Genomic DNA, 21,947 nt, shown 5'->3' with positions numbered 1-21,947 from the left:
CACCCAGCCCCACCTGAAAAAACTACCTCAAGGAAGAGGCGGGTTCAGACACAGCAACAATTCCTCCTCACTGCCTGTCTTCCTCTGTTCTGAAAGCACCACTGTGACGTTATGAATATAATATAATATTTCATTGGAAGGTGACAGGGCCAGAAAGAGTTCATTAACTCAGACTGACCTGACTCATGGGTGAACCTTAAGGACTGGTAAGGAAGATATGTAAATGAATAGAGCTTTGAAATGCAAGGCTGCATTGTTAGAGATCTCAAGGGTAGATGTTTGCTCAGGTCTTGTGATGTAAGCAAACACGTCTTGTCTATTGCTATAACTTTAATTTGAAGATCAAAAAGGAATATTAACATTTATGATGATACTTGAGTGAAATAGTATTATTGTCTATATGTCTCTTCGAAGGTTGTGGTAACCTGTATCTGAACTGTTTAATGGATAAATTACCCTATGCTAATTGCCAGGATGTTTGGAAGGAGCATTAAGCCTATTGTTTTCTCAGGCCGAAAGGCTGCTGGAAATGTAGAAGAACCCTGGGACACGATCCTGCTGCATCTCAGATCTGCTTTGACTTTCAAGAGGGGGAAACCTTAAGCCACAAGGATTGAGATCCCCAGTCACTGACTGGAGTCACTCTGAATATGGACGTTGGACTATAACCTATGGACTATTTCTAAAAGGACTTTTGGCAACTACAAGCTCACCTCTGCTATGTATCTGAACCTCAAGAATTTAATTCAAGTCTGTATGTATATTGATCTTTTAATCAACATACTCTCTCTTTTCTTTTTTAATAAATTTTAGTTTAGTTAATAAGAATTGGCTATAAGCATGTATTTTGGGTAAGATCTAAGTTATAATTGAATCTGGGTATGTGGCTGATCCTTTGGGATTGGAAGAACCTTTTCTTTTATATAAGGAGATAAGATTTTCAGTAATCATCATCATATCTGACAGGTGTGTCTGGACGGAGGCCTGAGGCTGGGTACTTTAGGGGAACTGCGTTGTTTGGACTTCTGAGTAACCAGTGAGGTACTATAGAAGCTGTTTTGTGCTGGCTTGGTAAATCTAAGTATTGGAATAACCACCAGCATTTGGGGTTTGTCTGCCCTGTTTTGTTTGCAGTTCACCCTAATTGAGTGACTTCAGCTGGCTCCCACGGGCAGCACCGTCACAACCACACTAGGGGCTCACCACAAAATAACACTTCCGTCTAGAGTGACAATGCCTGGAGAAGAAAGGCTAAAAGGGAGCAGAGATGAGAGACCCACATAAAGCACTGCTATACACACACACACACACACACACACACACACACACACACACACACACAAGCAATGTGAAGGGACACAGAGGCAGGGTTACAACCCTGGAGAGGTGACTCCCTAGATTGTAACTGGAGCAGGAGGGAAGGAAAGGCCTTGCCTAATTTAATCTTTGATGGCTTGGTGTTTCAGGGGCAAATCAGCTGCTTACAATCCAAAGAATGCACAGCCCTGGGGAAGATAAACTGGACAAAAAGAGGGTCTGAGCCAGGGAAGAATGGAGACATTGTGCTGCCGATTAGAAATTCTGTAAGACGAGTTTATAAGACTCTTCTGTCTCCTCACAGCAGCCCTGGCCCCTCCCCTCGCCTCCATGAGCTCCCTTGACTGGGTGACATTCAGGAGCAAGCAGCTGGAAGTTGCTGCAGTGTCTTCTGAAATGCAAGAGGGGGGGAAATCCCTCCCCCTCTGCACTGCACTGCTGCAAAGTCACTCAAACCCCTTTAATTATTCAAGTTTGTCAGCAATATACATCACCTGTTCAAACAAAGCCTGGCTTCATGACCTGTAGGAACTGTCCCTTCCTCCCCCGCAGTACAGGAATCAGGCTGCAATTATGTTCTTATAGATGTCGTAGAGGGGACACAATAGGATCATAGATCCCATGTAATTAATTTGTGCAGAGTTAAGCCTCTAAAACTGTCAACAGGTGATTAAAAGGAAAGCAAGCAGCTCTCTAGTCCTATCTGTTCCCTCAGTGGCTGTGTTATACCAGGCACAGTGTAAACAGTAACACTGGACTGACTCAGATGACTTCAGTGACACATTTACACAGGTGTAACGAGTAGCTAGATTTGACCCTTTGGGTACAGGGACTGTGCCATGACCAACACGGGGGCAGAAAATATAGACAAGGACTGGGAATTGGTGAGAGAGGCAGGAGCGTCACGGGGAGGGGAGCAGAGCAGAGCAGAGCAGGAGGAACCTTATGGGTGTGGGGGAGGAAAATTGAACTGCCCACCCTCCAATTTGATTATTGTATCCACCAGTTTTCTCTTGTCAGATACCTAGAGACTGAAAGCCCTTTGGGACAGGGACTGTCTTTGTTAGGTGCATGTACAGTGCCTACACCCTCTAGGAACTACTACAATAATATTAATATTAAGAACAATAATCCTGTCCCTCCCTAACCAAACCTTGCTCTTCCGCTACAGCTCTATCAGAGAAGCCTTGCTAGACAGCAGAGCATGGTTTTTACAGAGATCCGTACAGAGAATGACACAGGATGTCCTGGTTCCAGGCCCTCACCAGCCATTGGTGAGATGCTGCCCTTAATCCAGGCTGAGGCTCTCTCCCTTTGCTTTGCATGGTGCAGCATCACTTGGGGCTCTCTACTTGTTTCCTATTTGGCAGCGCTGCAAGAGGAGAAGATTTATGCCCTTGCTCTGTGCTTTGCCAGGCACAGCACTGCACAGGGGCGTGAAACTGTCTCATGTCTGGCATGGTGAGGATTGGCACTTGCCCTGCTTGTGGTGTCCTGCCTCTCCAGAGTACAAAGCCCATGCCAGAGTCACACTTTTGTTACTGCAAACATGCCGAGCAATGGGTCTTCCTAAGACAAATCACATGGGCACCAAAGCTGTCACCAGAGACAAGCATGCTTCACATTGTTCTAAGCGATCGCTGGGAATTAGAGTCAACGAGCAAAGACCTATGCAGGCCAGGGAGGCACAAATGCCCGTCACTGACACTGTGGGAGAGGAGAGAAGTTAGACATACCATACACATAGCAGCAATACCAACTGTGACATCCTGATGCCCTTCTGACAGTAGCTGCTCATCAGAAACACAGCCCTGAGGCAGGGCAAAGTGCCAGCACACAGCCTGCCACTGGGACAACACCATGCAGGGGAAGGACTACATCAGACTCAAGCTGTTACCATAGCAGTTGCCACAGCAGAACACGGTAATGATCCATCTTCTAGACTGGTTTTCTGTACCAGACAGTGGCCACTACTGGATGCTTCAAGGAAAGCTTTAACTGCCTCATCATGCCCCAAGCTGTCCAATGCTATAGCCAGTGGGGAAATTCCTTCTTGCCTCCAGCTGGTGATCAGCTTATGTCTTGAAGCATCAGGACTGTAGTTTGTTTCCTAGCTAGAGCAATTGCAGAGGCCATTCTAATCTGTGTGTGTGTGTCCAGTCAGCTTTTGGAACTTACTAAGTTAGCAAAACACCCAGTGGTTGGTGCTTCTCTCATTATCAACATGCTGCATTGCTCCATTATCTGAAGAGAAGTAGTACGATAAGGGGACAGTGGAGGGAAGAGTAAATGAGGCATAAAGAAAACAAAGGAAATATTTACTCAGGTTCTCAAGGGTCACCTGAGAAGGTCTCTGCTCACCAGAAGTGTCAGTGAAGTGACGAGACCTCTATGCACAAGATACAGGGATTGGATAACAGGCAAATACCAGAACAATAGCACAGTGTGAGGCACTTACATGCCACAGTCATGTATTTGCCTGTTGAATTCTTTGTACTATTTCTCAGCTCTGAATAAACATCACCTTTATGGGGGAAGCAATTTGGCTACTTTCCAGAGGCTGAAGGTGGATTCCTGGTGCATTGGTGGCTGGGTCAGAAGCCAAATCTCCAGGAATCTGGGGATTCCTGTCTTTCCAGATTTTTTCTTTGGTCTGCAGAACCAAAGCTTTCATTAAACAGGGATGGGGGTGGGAGACACTGGACTCCCAGAGAAGCAGAGGCCTCTAGTTACAATCCTGTAATAGGAAATGGTTCCAGAAAACACCAACCTCCGGGATCCAAGGGACGGAGATTTCCCCGGCTGGATAAACAGACCTATTCCTTGCACCTCTTTGCTGCTCTTGGTTCTAAGAGACATGGAGATAAAAGAAAAATAAATAATCTTATAAGTGACTGATCACATACACACAAGGTTGAAAAGCTTTCACAAGTCCATGTGAGCATGGGTACTGGAACTGGGGGGCCAGGGGGTGCTGACACATGCTCTGGCTTGAGTGGTTTCTATCATGTACAGGGTTTACAGTTTGGTTCAATGGCTCTCAGCAGCCCCACTATACAAATTGTTCCAGGACCCCTGCATGTGAGCAGACAGCAAGTACTCAGCAGTTTCTAAAAGCCCACAAGTAGTACTGGGTGGGAAAACCCAGCCCAGGAAATTTTTTGAGACTCTGATAATTTTTCCAATCCTGAATCAGGATGAAAAGTCGAAATTGCAAATGTGCACAAACCAACAACCATGGGGAGGGGAAGGGTATATTGGTGTGGGTCAGTTGAACTTTTCATTTTGATTTTGACCTTTTAAACTTTGTTTCAGTTTGTTTTTACTATAATTAGCTTAAATTTCTAAACAGTCATTTTGAAACACACACACACACACCCTGCCAAAAAAGGGAATTTCTCATTTAGACAATGTTGAAATGAGATTTTTTTTTTTACAATATTGCATTTTTTCCTCCCAAAATTTGTCAAAGTGAGAAATCCATCAAAACTGATCTTTCCCCCATGAAACAGTTTTGGTTTTGACAAATCAGCATTTTCCCAATGGAAAAAACATTGTTAAAAAATTCCTGACCAGTCACAGGTGTAGCGAAACATAAGCACTCTGCCTTTGGGACTGATGACTAAGGTTTTGTCTACACTACAGAGTTTTGTCAGCAAAAGTTTTGTTGATGATCAAAAAGCGCTATAAAAAAATCGGTACTGCATGTTCACACTTCACTCCCTCTGTTTGCAGCGCGTGCCCACACTTGGGGCACTAACATCGACATTGAGAGCTGTGCACTATCGATAGCTATCCCACAAGTTCAGCTCGACACCTTCTACTGCTAGGTCTTGTGGAAAGGTGAAGCGGATTGCAGCACATCATGGGTCCGGGCTCAACGTCCCATGATGCATTGCTTTCCTTCCAAGAATTCCATGTGCTTCTGTCTTTGGTTCGCGGCATTTTTCAACGGACCTTATTTGCTGTTCGTCCCACCATCTCTGTGTGAACGGATGGATCCTGCACTGCTCTCCAATGCTCTTCTGTCATTAACACATCACAGATGGAAGGGCAGTTTATTGTGAAGTTCCTAACTCAACAGGATTCACAGATGAGTTGCCGGACGTGCTGTCTGACATGGATAGGAGCAACATTAGATTACTTTTGGCATTCACCAAACAGTTGCACATGGTGGACTGTCGCTTTTGGACTGAGTGGTGGGATCGCATCGTCATGCAGGTCTGGGATGACAAGCAGTGGGTACCCTCCTGGAACTGTGTGCAGAGCTCACCCCAGCTCTGCGGCGCAAGGACACCAAAATGAGAGCTGCCCTCTCAGTGGAGAAGCATGTGGCGATCACATGTGGAAGCTGGTGACTCCAGACTGCTACCAGTTGGTCACAAATCAGTTTGGAGTCGAGAAGTCGATCATTGGGGATGAGTTGAAGCAAGTGTGCAGGTCTATTAATCGCATCCTGCTACGAAGGACCGTGACTCTTGGCAATGTGTGTGAAATAGTGGATGGCTTTTCAGAAATGGGTTTCCCTAACTACGGAGGGGCGACAGATGGAACACATATTCCAATTTTGGCACCGGACCACTTTGCAACGGAGTACATCAATAGGAAGGGGTACTTCTCCATGGTGTTGCATGCACTTGTGGATCACCACAGGCGTTTCACTGACATCAAGGGTGGTGTGGGTCCGGAAAGGTGCATGATGCACATATCTTCAGGAACACTGGTCTGTACAGAAAGCTGCAAGCAGGGACTTTCTTTCCAGACCAGAAGATTAAAGTGGGGGATGTTGAAATGCTCATAGTGATCCTGGAAGACCCGGCACACCTGTTAATGCCATGGCTCATGAAACCTTACATGGGAAACCTAGATAGCAGTAAGGAGCGATTCACCAATAGGCTGAGTAGGTGCAGGATGACCATGGAATGTGCATTTGGCAGATTAAAGATGCACTGGTGATGCCTTTATGGCAGGTTCGATCTCAGTAAGGATAATATTCCCATGTGTCATAGCCGTGTGCTGTATGTTGCACAATATTTGTGAAGGTAAGGGTGAAAAGTTTTCTCGGGGTGAACTGCTGAGGCAGACTGCCTGGCTGCTGAATTTGAGCAGCCACATACCAGGGCTATTAGAGGGGCACAAGGGGGGACAATTTGAATCAGGGAGGCTTTGAGGCAACACTCTGAAAATGAGAACCAGTAATGTATATTATTATGCTCGGGACTGCAATGCTTAATGAAATTGAGTTTTCCTAGGAAGTACTTGTGATTTTTGTGGCCTAGGATTCCAGTAAGCAAATGATTAAACTGCTTGTGTATGTCTTGCTGCTGCCTGCTATCACATTTTTCAGGAAACAAATAAAGATTACTTATCATTCAAAAACTTTGCTTTTATTGCACAGAAAACACCACCACCACACACATGTTTGTTGGGAAAGGAGCTACCAAAGAAGGGCTGACTTTCAGAGCTGTGCATAAGTCCAGCTATCATTTGAAAAGGTGTCCATGGGGTGGAATGAACGGGAAAGCGAGAAGTCCAGAAAAGCAGAAAGGAATGCTCAGGTGGAGTTTGGGGAGGGCATGGGAAGGAGTTCTAAATCATAGAATCATAGAATATCAGGGTTGGAAGGGACTTCAGGAGGTCATCTAGTCCAACCCCCTGCTCAAAGCAGGACCAATTCCCAACTAAATCATCCCAGCCAGGGCTTTGTCAAGCCTGACCTTAAAAACCTCTAAGGAAGGAGATTCTACCACCTCCCTAGGTAAACCATTCCAGTGCTTCACCACCCTCCTAGTGAAAAAGTTTTTCATAATATCCAATCTAAACCTCCTGCACTGCAACTTGAGACCATTACTCCTTGTTCTGTCATCAGGTACCACTGAGAACAGTCTAGATCCATCCTCTTTGGAACCCCCTTTCAGGTAGTTGAAAGCAGCTATCAAATCCCCCCTCATTCTTCTCTTCTGCAGACTAAACAACCCCAGTTCCCTCAGCCTCTCCTCATAAGTCATTTGCTCCAGCCCCCTAATCATTTTTGTTGCCCTCCGCTGGACTCTTTCCAATTTTTCCTTCTTGTAGTGTGTGGCCCAAAACTGGACACAGTACTCCAGATGCGGCCTCACCAATGTCGAATAGAGGGGAATGATCACGTCCCTCGATCTGCTGGCAATGCCCCTACTTATACAGCCCAAAATGCCGTTAGCCTTGTTGGCAATAAGGGCACACTGTTGATTCATATCCAGCTTCTCGTCCACTGTAACCCGTAGGTCCTTTTCTGTAGAACTGCTTCCTAGCCATTCGGTCCCTAGTCTGTAACAGTGAATGGGATTCTCCCGTCCTAAGTGCAGGACTCTGCACTTGTCCTTGTTGAACCTCATCAGGTTTCTTTTGGCCCAATCCTCAAATTTGTCTAGGTCCCTCTGTATCCTATCCCGACCCCCAGAGTATCTACCACTCCTCCCAGTTTAGTGTCATCTGCAAACTTGCTGAGAGTGCAGTCCACGCCATCCTCCAGATCATTAATGAAGATATTGAACAAAACCAGCCCCAGGACCGACCCTTGGGGCACTCCGCTTGAAACCGGCTGCCAACTAGACATGGAGCCATTGATCACTACCCGTTGAGCCCAACGATCTAGCCAGCTTTCTATCCACCTTATAGTCCATTCATCCAGCCCATACTTCTTTAACATGCTGGCAAGAATACTGTGGGAGACCGTATCAAAAGCTTTGCTAAAGTCAAGGAATAACACATCTACTGCTTTCCCCTCATCCACAGAGCCAGTTATCTCCTCACAGAAGGCAATTAGGTTAGTCAGGCATGACTTGCCCTTGGTGAATCCATGCTGACTGTTCCTGATCACTTTCCTCTCCTCTAAGTGCTTCAGAATTGATTCCTTGAGGACCTGCTCCATGATTTTTCCAGGGACTGAGGTGAGGCTGACTGGCCTGTAGTTCCCCGGATCCTCCTTCTTCCCTTTTTTAAAGATGGACACTACATTAGCCTTTTTCCAGACATCCGGGACCTCCCCCGATCGCCATGAGTTTCCAAAGATAATGGCCAATGGCTCTGCAATTACATCCACCAACTCCTTTAGCACCCTCGGATGCAGCGCATCCGGCCCCATGGACTTATGCTCGTCCAGTTTTTCTAAATAGTCCCGAACCACTTCTTTCTCCACAGAGGGCTGGTCACCTTCTCCCCATACTGTGCTGCCCAGTGCAGCAGTCTGGGAGCTGACCCTGTTCGTGAAGACAGAGGCAAAAAAATCATTGAGTACATTAGCTTTTTCCACATCCTCGGTCACTAGGTTGCCTCCCTCATTCAGTAAGGGGCCCACACTTTCCTTGACTTTCTTCTTGTTGCTAACGTACCTGAAGAAACCCTTCTTGTTACTCTTAACATCTCTTGCTAGCTGCAACTCCAAGTGTGATTTGGCCTTCCTGATTTCACTCCTGCATGTCTGAGCAATATTTTTATACTCCTCCCTGGTCATTTGTCCAATCTTCCACTTCTTGTAAGCTTCTTTTTTGTGTTTAAGATCAGCAAGGATTTCACTGTTAAGCCAAGCTGGTCGCCTGCCATATTTACTTTTCTTTCTACACATTGGGATGGTTTGTTCCTGCAACTTCAATAAGAATTCTTTAAAATACAGCCAGCTTTCCTGGACTCCTTTCCCCCTCATGTTATTCTCCCAGGGGATCCTGCCCATCAGTTCCCTGAGGGAGTCAAAGTCTGCTTTTCTGAAGTCCAGGGTCCGTATTCTGCTGCTCTCCTTTCTTCCTTGTGTCAGGATCCTGAACTTGACCATCTCATGGTCACTGCCTCCCAGGTTCCCATCCACTTTTGCTTCCCCTACTAATTCTTCACGGTTTGTGAGCAGCAAGTCTAGAAGAGCTCTGCCCCTAGTTGATTCCTCCAGCACTTGCACTAGGAAATTGTCCCCTCCACTTTCCCAAAACTTCCTGGATTGTCTGTGCACCGCTGTATTGCTCTCCCAGCAGATATCAGGGTGATTAAAATCTCCCATGAGAACCAGGGCCTGCGATCTAGTAACTTCTGCTAGTTGCCGGAAGAAAGCCTCGTCCACCTCATGCGCTGAAGGGGAGGGTAGGCATGCATCTGCTCAATCTATAGTGTTATGAGGGACTTCAGCATCTTAGTTTGCTCCTCCATAACTTTAATCATCCTCTTAGTAGTGTCCTTAACAAGGCCTAATTTTCTTTTCTGTCCTGCCTTTTGATTTCCCTCCACTCCATGTGTTCCCTCTTTTCTGCATCTGAGTATTGCAGCAGCTCCCAGAACATGTCCTCCTTGCTCCGTCTTGGGCATTTACTTATCTGGTGGAGGCGCTCTGCTGGTGTGTAGGGGATGCCTCTGAAGGCCACATCTGCAGAAGCACAAGGAACAATACACAGAAGCATGATTGTTAAGTACATGCACAGCATGGAAACAGTACAGTAAAATACACCTCTAACAACATACCAATCACTTTCTCACTGACCCTTGACACACACGTCAGCGAACACCCCAAGCTTGGTGAGTTTACCCTGGGACAGAGGGCATTCTACATGGAGAGAAAAGCAGTATGAAAGGGTTGATGGGCAGGTGCCTAGGGACAATATTCTAAATTTTCCCACCCTTTTCCACAGACAGGGGTCATTGTACCAGATATCTCACTCCTGAGGGTATGCAAGGAAGCAAGGGTGCATTTAGTGCACAGTTGTGGCTGCTGACCCAGTCCCTATTCTGCTCATCTGTGCGCCGCCTTGGTCCCTGTGCAAGTGATTGCAGAATGGCACGGCAAAGTTTCCTTCAATGGGGGAAGGAACAAAGCAGCTCTGCCAAGGAACCATTGGCAGAGGATTGCCGGGTACCTCCAGGAAACTTTCCTAGAGATCTCTCTGGAGGATTCCCGTGAAATCTCGGTGTGCATCAACACCCTGTTCCGCTGTACTTCTTAGCTGCTCAAGGAACTGTCCAGCACACAGAAACACAGCCAGCCTTGTACATGTCTATGCCCTCAACCCACCTCCGCACTTCACAAAGCAAAGCCACTTACCAGGTGTCTCCTCTCCTGCTTCTTGCTCACTGGAGTGCGACTGCCGAGACTGGATAGACACCTCCAGAGTGGAGAACAGCTCCTGACTGGACACACCACCAGGCAAGCCTGCAGTGGGCTCATCATTTTCTAATTCCGCCTCTTCTTCAATGACTTCGTCCTTTGGGTTAGGTCCACTTTCTGCCAGTTCCAAGATCGGTGAAGTATCTACGGGGCTCTTGGCACTGGAGGTGGGGTGGCCACCGAGGATAGCACCCAGCTCCTTATAGAAACGGCAGGTCTTTGACGCAGCACTGGAGTGACAGTTTGCCTCCCTTGCCTTCTGGGGCCTGCCTCAGCTCCTTGGTCTTTGCTCTGCACTGCACCTTGTCATGATCATAGACTTTTTCGCACAGCCCTTGAGAAATCTGCCCGTAAGTATTGAAATTCCTATGGCTGGAATGCAGCTGGGACTGCACCGCCTCCTCTTCCCATATACTGATCAGATCCAGCAGCTCCGCAGTGGTCCAAGCAGGAGAGTGTCTGCTGTGTGGAGCCGTCATGGTCAGCTGGGAAGGTGCGATGTGAGCTCTCCACACCGAGCAAACAAAGCAAAATTCCCGGGGCTTTGAAGGGCAAGGAGCAGATGGTTGTTTACCTGGCTGCAGGGCAGCGGAATTGGAACTGCTGACCATAGTGGTCAAGATGGGCATTGTGGGACACCTTCTGGAGGCCAATTAAAGCAAGAAAATCACTGGCACTTTGTCGACAAAACTTTGCATAAAAAGTCTTATGTCCCTCGTTGAGGTGGTTTTATTTTGTTGCCAAAACTAAAGAATTTTGTTGCCAAAAGTGGCATTGCAGTGTGTACACCTTCACTGTTTTGCCACCAAAAGCTGCCTTTTGCCAACAAAACTGTGTAGTGTAGACAAGGCATAAGCTAATTAAATCCATTTATTCATGTCTCAATATCAGTGACATCATAACAGATTTTGAAAAGCCTTCACAATCCATCACTAACTTCGAGCACTCAGCAGCTGACCTTACAGTGATCTGCTGCACATCATCCATCTCCTTGCTGATCATGCCGTACTACGATGACCCTCCACCATTCCTTCCATAATAACTTTCTCAAGGTTATTTCCATCTCTATGCCTAATGTGACCAAAATATAGAAGTTTGACTCTGTTGATTTCCAACATCATGGTTTGTTGTTTCTCTCCAATAATATTTCTACATAACTAGCCTGCACTAATCTAGTCTCTACTCTCATTCATGTCAGCTGAAGGACCCAAGTCATCCTAATAACTCCCTTTGCCCCCTTCACAAACTTTGTAAGTGGGGTGGTCCCCCGCTCCTGCCGGGAAGGGCTTACACCAGCCCTGGCAGAGGGCTGGGGCAGGAGAAAAGCTGGGCTGATTGGGGAAGTGGCCGCAGCTGGGCCACGCCCCAATCAAGCCACAGCTGGCCTGAATAAAAAGGCTGTGAGCCGGAGGCCCAAGAGAAGTCTCTCTCTTCCTCCTGGCTGGGAGAGAGCGGGGCCTGGCTGCCTGCAGGAAGGGTACTGGGAGTGAGGCAGGGCTGGGGAGAACCAGCGGAGCCGGGGAGCTCCAGGCTGGCAATTCCCCAGGCTGCAGGACCTGGTCCAAGGCCCATAGAGGTACTGGGAGGCAGAGGAAGGCAGCAGATCCGAACCCCCTTGCCTATGATGAGTGGCTTTTACACTGCAGTCTGCCCCAGGGAGTGGGGGCTTAGTGATGACTGGCAGTAGCCCAGACTGAGGCAAGGTGGGGATTAGAGGGTTGGGGTTTCCCAGAGAGGGGAGACCCATAGAGACTGGTGGGGGTGTTGCCAGGGGGCAGCCCCCTGGTAAAGGGGTACCGGGGTCCGGGAGGGACACGGGACCAGCGACAAGCGGGACACCGGCCTGCAGAGGGCACTCCGGGGGCTGAAAGAGCTAATTCCCTGAGACGACCAGCAGAAGGCGCTGCAGGGGTGAGTCCCACGCCTCTACAGAGCTGTAAATTAATTGTTAACATCTGTTCATTCTCCAGTGCTTTGGCCAATCTCTAACTCTTCCTTTGGAAGATTATTCCTTAGTGCAGGGGTCGGCAACGTTTGGCAAGCGGCTCGCCAGGGTAAGCACCTTGGGCCGGGCCAGTTTTATTTACCTGCTGACGCGGCAGGTTCGGCCGATCGCGGCCCCCACTGGCCGCGGTTCACTGTCCCGGGCCAATGGGAGCAGCGAGAAGCCGCGGCCAGCACATCGCTCGCCCGCACTGCTTACCCTGGCGAGCTGCGTGCCAAACATTGCCGACTCCTGCCTTAGTGTGATACAGCTCACCATTCATTACGAGCTTTTCTCTAGCAGTGATGGGGTTTTCTCTGCAGTGCCTGACCAATCACTGTGGGCACAGGAGACCACACCCTATCGCCCCTGTTGTGCATGCTCCAGGTGGAAGGGACAGATAAACGGAGGCAGGCCAGCTCAGTCTGGGCTGGCTGAGGAGGAGGAAGGACGTGTGCTGCAGGCTCCTGCGACTTTCCAAGCGGTAGGAACCATGGACCCGGACTATGCTGAGGATGACCAGCTGACCGCAGAGACTGACTGGGATGCTGAGCCACTGCCAACCGTGGAGATGCCCGAAATGCACCTTGCGGAGGAAGTGACCCGGGGAATGTAATAGAACCTGATGCTTAAACCCTTAATGGGGAATTTCCCAACTTCATAGGGCCCTGGGTCGGAACCCGGTGGAGTAGGGTAGGCCAAGGTTCCCTTACCTCCCACACACAAACCTGCCACTAGGCATGGTTAGTGTTTGCTGGCTCTGCCCCACCCAGGGGCTGCAGACTGATTGTTTATTCTGCCCTGCCCAAGGGTCAGAACCACAACTGCTATTGCCTGCCCCAGCCAGGAGGCCCAGGGGCCACAGACTCTTTGCTTTGCTCTGCCCATCCGAGGGGCTGCGGACTGATTGTTTGCTCAGCCCCACCAGGGGTCCTGAGCCCTCCTTACTGGAATTGCCTGATCTCACAGGGAGACCTGACACTTGTGTGATGGGGTGTACCAACCCGGCATTGGGCCAATGGGGGAGGCCCCGCTCGACACACAGGACCCCACACGACACTAGCTTTCAGCCTAAGTTCTCCTTTTCTTAATTTTATCTCATCATTCTTAGTTATCCCTCCATTGTACTGATGTAAATCCAACATAACTCCATTGACTGCAGTGGAGTTGTTCTGTGTTTACATTGGTGTACCTGAGATCAGAATTTGGTCCATGGCCTGCTCTCATTCTGTGCATGAAGGGAGAGATGACTATAGGAGCTGGGATCTGCCATGCAGATCTAGAAGGAGAATTTTCCCCTGAATGTTTAAGAAGACCCCTGAGCCTCCTTACCTGGTGTACTGGCTTCTGAGGATAGTAAAAGTGAAGGTCTGGGTCCACAGCAGGGATGTTCCTGTTTGCCAGGGCTTTAGCCAGTTCCCTCCAGCTCCCATATCCTGCAAAGAGGAGGGGAAAAGAGATGTCAAAACCCACCTCAAAGAAAAAGAAGAAACAACAGTGATAACTTCAGGTTGCACCCTCTCCTTCTGGGGTTTTACAGTAATGGGAGCCTAAGCCTCCCTCTTCCCCTGGAAATATTCAGCTTGGCCAGTCAGTGACACAACTCCTGCTTTGTTATTGTCCAGCACCTTTCATTCAAGGTGCTCAAAGTGCTGCACAACAAATCAAGTCTATCAGGACCCTGCTATTGAAGCCAGGCCTGCCAGCTCCTTAGGTGGCTTCCTTAGCCGCTGAACCATCGTGATACATTGAACCGGTGCCCCTAACCAACAGCCTTAGTGCTCAAGGCTTACAGGCCCACAGCAGCTATTCCATAGGCCCCTGATTGGATGGTCAGGCTGCACTCTCAGTAGATACCTCGGCTATATAAAGGCCCCAACAGCAAGAGGAAGCTGTCTGAGCAACCGACCATTGCCTGCTGATTGTTCCCTAGACCCCCTTACCCTGCTGCGTCACCTGACCCTACCTTGCTGCCTTGCCTGACCTCGCCTCCCCAATCCAATGAACCGGCCCCTTGGATTGGATCTTCTGGCGAGAACTCTGACCGTTGCCCCAGATTGCTTCTGATATGAATTGACCTGCTGGCTACCTGACCATTAGCACATACTTGAGTACTGCTCCAGACTGCTCCCAATCCTACCTCAGCCACCAGGCATTACAGTTTGCTCAGACCACTTCTGTTTCCTCTTAGACTCATCTTACCTGAAAGGGGTATGGAAACTCACAGGTACGGCCAGGGGTGCTGGAACAATGTGTATAGTGCGGGTGCTGAGAGCCATTGAACCAAACTGTAAACCTTCTATATGATGGAAACCACTTCAAGCCAGGGGGTGCAGCAGCACTCCACCATCTCTAGTTCCAGCATCTATGGGTATTGTGCCACAGGGGCCACTGAGCCTCCAGGAGCAGACTGCTCACCTAGAGGTGGAAAACCAAGCCTTACACGTCGCAATGGACCAGCTTCAGGCAGGAAAATGCACCCTGCAAGAACAGATCATAGGGCCGCAGGTGGGAACATCTCCTGCAGCCCCATGGTGCGGTCAGGACCTGAACCCACAGTACTGTTACCACAGCTCTACGATGGGACCCGTAGCAAATTTGGGGGCTGCCATGGCCCAATGCCTACCAGATGGACCAGGCAAAAGTGGGACTAGTCATGATTTTTTAACAGGTGAGGGTCTGGACAGGGTGACTGCTCTGCTAGAGCACCTATGCCTACCCCTACCCCTCTGCTAGAGGCCTACACCTTCCTGAGGGCCATTATGACAATCTTCAATGACCCACACCAAGCTCGCACTGCAGAGGCAGCCCTACAGAGACTCCTTCAGGCCTTGGGGTCAGCTGCAACATATGCCTCTTGCTTCTGATTCCTGGCGGCGGATAGGGCTTGGAATAAGGCGGCCCAGCTACACCAATTCTGTCTTGCTCTCAGCGAAGAAATAAAAGATGAGCTTGCTTGCGGGGAGCCTCCCACTAATCTAGATTCATTTATTAAGCTGGGCCTCCAAATCGACACCAGACTTAGGGAATGGCATCTCGAAAGGAAAGGCCCCCCACCCAAGCCCACATAGGTGGACATGGCATGGACCTGGCTGGACCAATGGTGAGAGTACTTGTGTTTTTACTGTCATGGCAATGGCCCCATGGTGTTTGTCTGTCTTGCTATGTCCCTGAACCATGTGGTTCCAGGAAACAACCATGCCCAGCCTTGGTAAGGGGGTCAAGCCTGAGCAACATCGAGAGAACTCCTCTAAGCCCCCTCCAGCAATCCATTCTGGCTGCCTGGCCCAACATATTGAAAATGTACCTGCACCTACAACTCCAGTTACGACTCTGGCTTTGGGACTCCGGACAGATACTTCGGTCCCAGTGTCAGTCAGGGCTGTCTGAGGGGTGATAACTTAATGGACACTACCTTGGCTCAAGTACTCAGCCTATCCAAACAACCTAAGATAGCCCCTGATTTAGTTGAGACAGTTGATGGATCCTCACCTCCAGCCTCATCAGTCAGAAAACTATAGTTTTGGAGGTGATGGTTGGGAAGCACTATGAGCTTCTCCAATTTAGCCTGATCTGGTCCCCACGGTTCCCTTTGATATTCAGAATCCCCTAACTAGAGAAATGTGACCCGTATATCTCCTGGTGTCAGCAAACCATTACATTTAATTCTAAGTTTTGCCAGGACATCTGCCTCCTGATTTCCAAGCTCGAGACTCCAGAACCTCAAACTGGATGCCTTGCCTGAGCTTCAGCAACACGGAGAGATGTTCGGGCAACACAGCAGGCCGACTTGCTATTAGGGTCAACCGTCACTCTCCGCAAAATACCAAGTTTTCAGACATATTCGAAAAACAAAACGGAGACACTACTTTCTCACAGGGAATACATCTGCCTGATTGACTTAGAGCCTGGAGCCAAGATTCTGTTCAGTTGAATGCATTCCATGTTGGAGCATGAATTAGCTGCCCTTAAGGATTACAGAATCTGAGAATCTGGAGAAAAGTTTCCTCGAGCAGTCCACATCCCTGGCTGGGGCCCCTGTCCTCTTTATGAAAAGGAATCCTAGAATCATAGATGTTAAGGTTAGAAGGGACTGTTATGATCATCTAGTCTGACCTCCTGCACAACACAGGCCACAGAATCTCATCCACTCCTGTATCAAACCCCTAACCTATGTCTGAACTACTGAAATCCTCAAATTGTGGTTTAAAGACTTCAAGGTGCAGAGAATCCTCCAGCAAGTGACCCATGCCCCATGCTGCAAAGGAAGGCAAAAAAACCCCAGGGCCTCTGCCAATCTGCCCTGGAGGAAAATTCCTTCCTGACCCCAAATATGGCAATGAGCTAAACCCTGAGCATGTGGGCAAGACTCACCAGCCAGACACCCAGGAAAGAATTCTCTGTAGTAACTCAGATCCCACCCCATCTAACATCCCATCACAGGCCATTAGGCATATTTACTGCTAATAGTCAAAGATCAATTATTTGCCAAAATTAGGCTATCCCATCATTCCATCCCTCCATAAACTTATCAAGCTTAGTCTTGAAGCAAGATGTGTCTTTTGCCCCCACTGCTCCCCTTGGAAGGCTGTTCCAGAACTTCACTCCTCTGATGGTTAGAAACTTTCGTCTAATTTCAAGTCTAAACTTCCTGATGGCCAATTTGTATCCATTTGTTCTTGTGTCCATATTGGTACTGAGTTTAAATAATTCCTCTCCCTCCCTGGTATTTATTCCTCTGATATATTTATAGAGAGCAATCATATCTCCCCTCAGCCTTCGTTTGGTTAGGCTAAACAAGCCAAGCTCTTTGAGTCTCCTTTCATAAGACAGGTTTTCCATTCCTCGGATCATCCTAGTAGCCCTTCTCTGTATCTGTTCCAGTTTGAATTCATCCTTCTTAAACATGGGAGACCAGAACTACACACAGTATTCCAGATGAGGTCTCACCAGTGCTTTGTATAACGGTACTAACACCTCCTTATTTCTACTGGAAATACCTCGCCTGATGCATCCCAAGACCGCATTAGCTTTTTTTCACGGCCATGTCACATTGGCGGCTCATAGTCATCCTGTGATCAACCAATACACCAAGGTCCTTCTCCTCCTCTGTTATTTTCAACTGATGCGTCCCCAGCTTATAACCAAAATTCTTGTTATTAATCCCTAAATGCATGATCTTGCACTTTTCACTATTAAATTTCATCCTATTACTATTACTCCAGTTTACAAGGTCATCCAGATCTTCCTGTAGGGTATCCCGGTCCTTCTCTGTATTGGTAATACCTCCCAGCTTTGTGTCATCTGCAAACTTTATTAGCACATTCCCACTTTTTGTGCCAAGGTCAGGGATAAAAAGATTAAATAAGATTGGTCCCAAAACCGATCCCTGAGGAACTCCACTAGTAACCTCCCTCCAGCCTGACAGTTCACCTTTCAGTACGACCCGTTGTCGTCTCCCCTTTAACCAGTTCCTTATCCACCTTTCAATTTTCATATTGATCCCCATCTTTTCCAATTTAGCTAATAATTCCTCAGGTGGAACTGTATCAAATACCTTACTGAAATTGAGGTAAATTAGATCCACTGTGTTTCCTTTGTCTAAAAAATCTGTTACCTTCTCAAAGAAGATCAGGCTGGTTTGGCACGATCTACCTTTTGTAAAACCATGTTGTATTTTGTCCCAATTACCATTGACCTCACTGTCCTTAACTACTTTCTCCTTCAAAAATGTTTCCAAGACCTTGCATACTACAGATGTCAAACTAACAGGCCTGTAGTTACCCGGATCACTTTTTCCCCCCTTTCTTAAAAACAGGAACTATGTTAGTAATTCTCCAGTCATACGGTACAACCCCTGAGTTTACAGATTCATTAAAAATTCTTGTTAATGGGCTTGCAATTTCATGTGACAGTTCCTTTAATATTCTTGGATGAAGATTATCTGGGCCCCCTGATTTAGTCCCATTAAACTGCTCGAGTTTGGCTTCTACCTCGGATGTGGTAATATCTATCTGCATATCCTCATTCCCATTTGTCATCCTACCATTATCCCTAAGCTCCTCATTAAAGACTGAGGCAAAGTATTTGTTTAGATATTGGGCCATGCCTAGATTATCCTTCACCTCCACTCCTTCCTCAGTGTTTAGCGGTCCCACTTCTTTCTTTGTTTTCTTCTTATTTATATGACTATAGAACCTTTTACTATTGGTTTTAATTCCCTTTGCAAGGTCCAACTCTACATGGCTTTTGGCCTTTCTCACTTTATCCCTACATGTCCTGACCTCAGTAAGGTAGCTTTCCTTGCTGATCACTCCCATCTTCCACTCCTTGTAGGCTTTCTGCTTTTTCTTAATCACCTCTCTGAGATGCTGGCTCAACCAGCTTGGTCTACAATTCCTGCCTATGAATTTTTTCCCCTTTTTTGGGATGCAGGCTTCTGATAGTTTCTGCAACTTTGACTTGAAGTAATTCCAGGCCTCCTCTGCCTTTAGAGCCACAAGTTCTTCAGTCCAATGCACTTCCCTAACTAATTTCCTTAATTTTTTAAAAGTTAGCCCTTTTGACATCAAAAACCCTAGTCACAGATCTATTTTTGTCTATCCTTCCATTTAGTTTAAACTGAATTAGCTCATGATTGCTCAAACCAAGGTTGTCCCCTACAACCATTTCTTCTATGAGGTCCTCACTATTCACCAAAACCAAATCTAAAATGCCATCCCCTCTTGTTGGTTCAGCAAGTACTTGGTGAAGGAATCCATCAGCTACTGCAACCAGAAAATCTAAGCCCTATTATTATTACTAGCACTTGTCCTCCAGTCTATATCGGGGAAGCTAAAGTCTCCCATGATCACACAATTCCCAGCTTCTTAAGACTCCTTGTTGACTACTATACTCTAAATAAAATTGCAGCGCAGAATTGATACCTACTACCCACAGTTCCTGGACTGGGTAAGAGCAGCCCAGGTATTCACCAAATTAGACCTCAGAGGAACATACAACCTAGTCAGAATCCAGTCAGGGGATGAATGGAAAAACCATTTTTCACACTCAGTATGGCCACTTTGAATATCTGGTGGTGCCTTTTGGACTTACTAACCTTTCAGCATCTAATTAATGATGTCTTATGAGATATGCTGAACTGCTATGTGGTCACCTACTTAGATGACATCCTAATTTACTCTGATGACCAGCCTATGCCCAACCAGCATGAGTGCAAGGTCCTGGAAAGATTCTGCCAACATGGGCTCTGTGCTAAGCTGAAGAAATGTCTTCAATCAGTTTACCATGGAATTCTTAAACTACATTCTGTCTGCTGAGAGAGGCCGCATGGATCCCCAGAAAGTGGAAGTAGTTTGCGACTGGGCAAGACCACGAAGCAGTCAAGAAATTCAGCACTTCACTGGGTTTGTGAATTTCTATAGATGCTTTACATGGGACTGCTCCCGAATCCTGGCCCTTGTAACATCTCTGCTGCAAAAACCCACCAAGTTCGCTTGGATGCCAGAAGCCCAAGAGGGCTTCAATCATCTGAAGCTGGCGTTCACCTTCATGCCCATCCTCACACATCCTGACCCAAATCAGCCATTCACACTGGAAACTGATGCTGCCATTGTGGCTGTGCTGTCTCAGAAACAGGGCCTTGACAAAGAAATTCATCCCTGTACATATTATTCCTGCCAGCTCACTCCTGCCCAACACAATTATGAAATTTTAGACAAGGATATACTTGCTATCAAAGAGGCTTTCAAAACTCAGAGGCATTATCTAGAAGGCACCAGACACCCAATTCAGATGTTCACTGACCACATAAATCTAGAATACCTGTGCATGGCTAAAGCCCTAACTCAGTGACACCTACGCTGGGCTCTTTTTTTTTTTTTTTCTAGGTCTGATTTTACTATCACCTACTATCCTGGCTTCTGCAATGGTAAAGCAGATGCTCTGTCCTGCAAAGAAGAATATTCTAACGAACCCGAAGGAGAGCCTCCTGCATCCTGAAATCACATCACTTCCTTGGCAGAGCATCATTATCCAATTTGTTCAAGACCATATGTTCTTCCCTACCAAATGAGCCCTTTACCCAGACACTCCAAACTTCTAAACTGAATCACAGTGTAAATTCACACAGAAGGATGGACTTTTCCTAGTTCACAGGTGAACCTATGTCCCTGAGGGACAACCCCCTTTGAAGGCCTTATGCATTTGCCCTGATATCCCTTGGCTGGCCACTTTGGCCAAGCAAAGACCACTTGCATGGCATGTTTGTCAGTCTGGTGGCCAAACGTGTAGTCCAATCCTCAGGCCTTCATCAGGCCTTGAGACACCTGCGGCTATACCAAAGTTCCCCAAACTAAACCCTTTGGGATGTCAGTACCTTCTGAGACCTCTTCAAGGCCTTGGGATAACTTTACAGTGTACTTCATTGTTGAATTATCAGAATCTGAAGAATGCTGTACCATACTGACAGTAGTGGATCAACTGATAAAGATGGCACACTTCATTCCCTGAGCACATCTTCCCACCGCTGAGGCTACTGCTCATCTCCTCATCACACATGTTGTCCGCCTCCATGGCCTCCCAGACCACATCACCTCAGACTGGGGTTCACAGTTCATGTCTCAGTTTTAGCGGGAGGTGTTCTGTCTCCCAGAGGCGTGTCTCCATGCATTGACTGCCTACCATCCACAAACCAATAGCCAGTCAGAAAGAGTGAACTAGGTATGCTTCACCAACTACCACCAAAATGACTGGGCCTTACTGTTTACATAGGCAGACTTTGCCTACAGCAACGCAGGCCACACCTCAACCAAGATGAGCACCCCCCCCTCCATTTTTACAAATTATGGCTTCTATCTCCATTTTCACTACATACTACTCATAGTTCACACAAACTCAGGCCTGGTTTGTCAAATCCATCAGACACAGGAAAGGTTGAAACAAAACCTAGATGCAGCCAAGAAGGCATACAAACCCCATGCTGACCATCATCGGCAGGAGGCTCCTATATTTGCAGTAGGACCAAAGGTATGGCTAACGGCAAAGCATCTCAAGACAGGCAGATGTGTATGTAAACTAGACCACCAAGTACGTCGGACCCTACCAGATGTGCAGGCAAATCAACCCAGTAACCTTTGAACTTCAACCTCCCCGTTCCTTCAAGGCGCACCCTCTATTCCATGACTCCCTCCTTAAACCCTTCTGTGACAATCCCTTTCCCCCCCAAAAAAACAACCTCCCACTCCGCCAGTCCAAGGCCCAGAAGAGAACCTTGTCCATGAGATCCTAGATTCCCAGATATGAAGAGGGAATACAGGATACCTCATCAACTGGGAAGGGTCTGAGCCATGTGAGGGTCCTGGGAACCAGCCCATTTTGTGCACGCTCCCAAAGAAGCAAGGGCGGCTCTAGGCACCACCAAAGAAAGCACGTGCTTGGGGCAGCCCATTTGCAGGGGCGGCAGCCGGGGGATCCAGCCTGGGAGCTGAGAACCAACAGGGGGCCCTGGGAGCTGTAGTTCCTTGG

The 21,947-nt window shown here is 47.6% G+C and overlaps 1 protein-coding gene across 1 annotated transcript in view; it reads right to left on the bottom strand.

Annotated features, from left to right (window-relative positions):
* The window catches only part of B4GALNT3 (beta-1,4-N-acetyl-galactosaminyltransferase 3), a 127,471-nt gene that overhangs the window by 29,442 nt on the left and 76,082 nt on the right, over nucleotides 1–21,947 (bottom strand). Inside the window, exons 2-3 of the mRNA XM_034780571.1 lie at nucleotides 13,755–13,858; nucleotides 4,088–4,165 (exon numbers count right to left, since the gene is read on the bottom strand). Coding sequence (XP_034636462.1) covers nucleotides 4,088–4,165; nucleotides 13,755–13,858 — 182 coding nt within the window. The remainder of the gene's footprint in view (nucleotides 1–4,087; nucleotides 4,166–13,754; nucleotides 13,859–21,947) is intronic.

The sequence above is a fragment of the Trachemys scripta genome, chromosome 1 (assembly GCF_013100865.1).
Source record: "Trachemys scripta elegans isolate TJP31775 chromosome 1, CAS_Tse_1.0, whole genome shotgun sequence".
In the NCBI taxonomy this organism is placed as follows: Eukaryota; Metazoa; Chordata; order Testudines; family Emydidae; genus Trachemys; species Trachemys scripta.
Note: the sequence above shows the minus strand (reverse complement) of the source record. Positions and strands in the feature narration are given on the sequence as shown.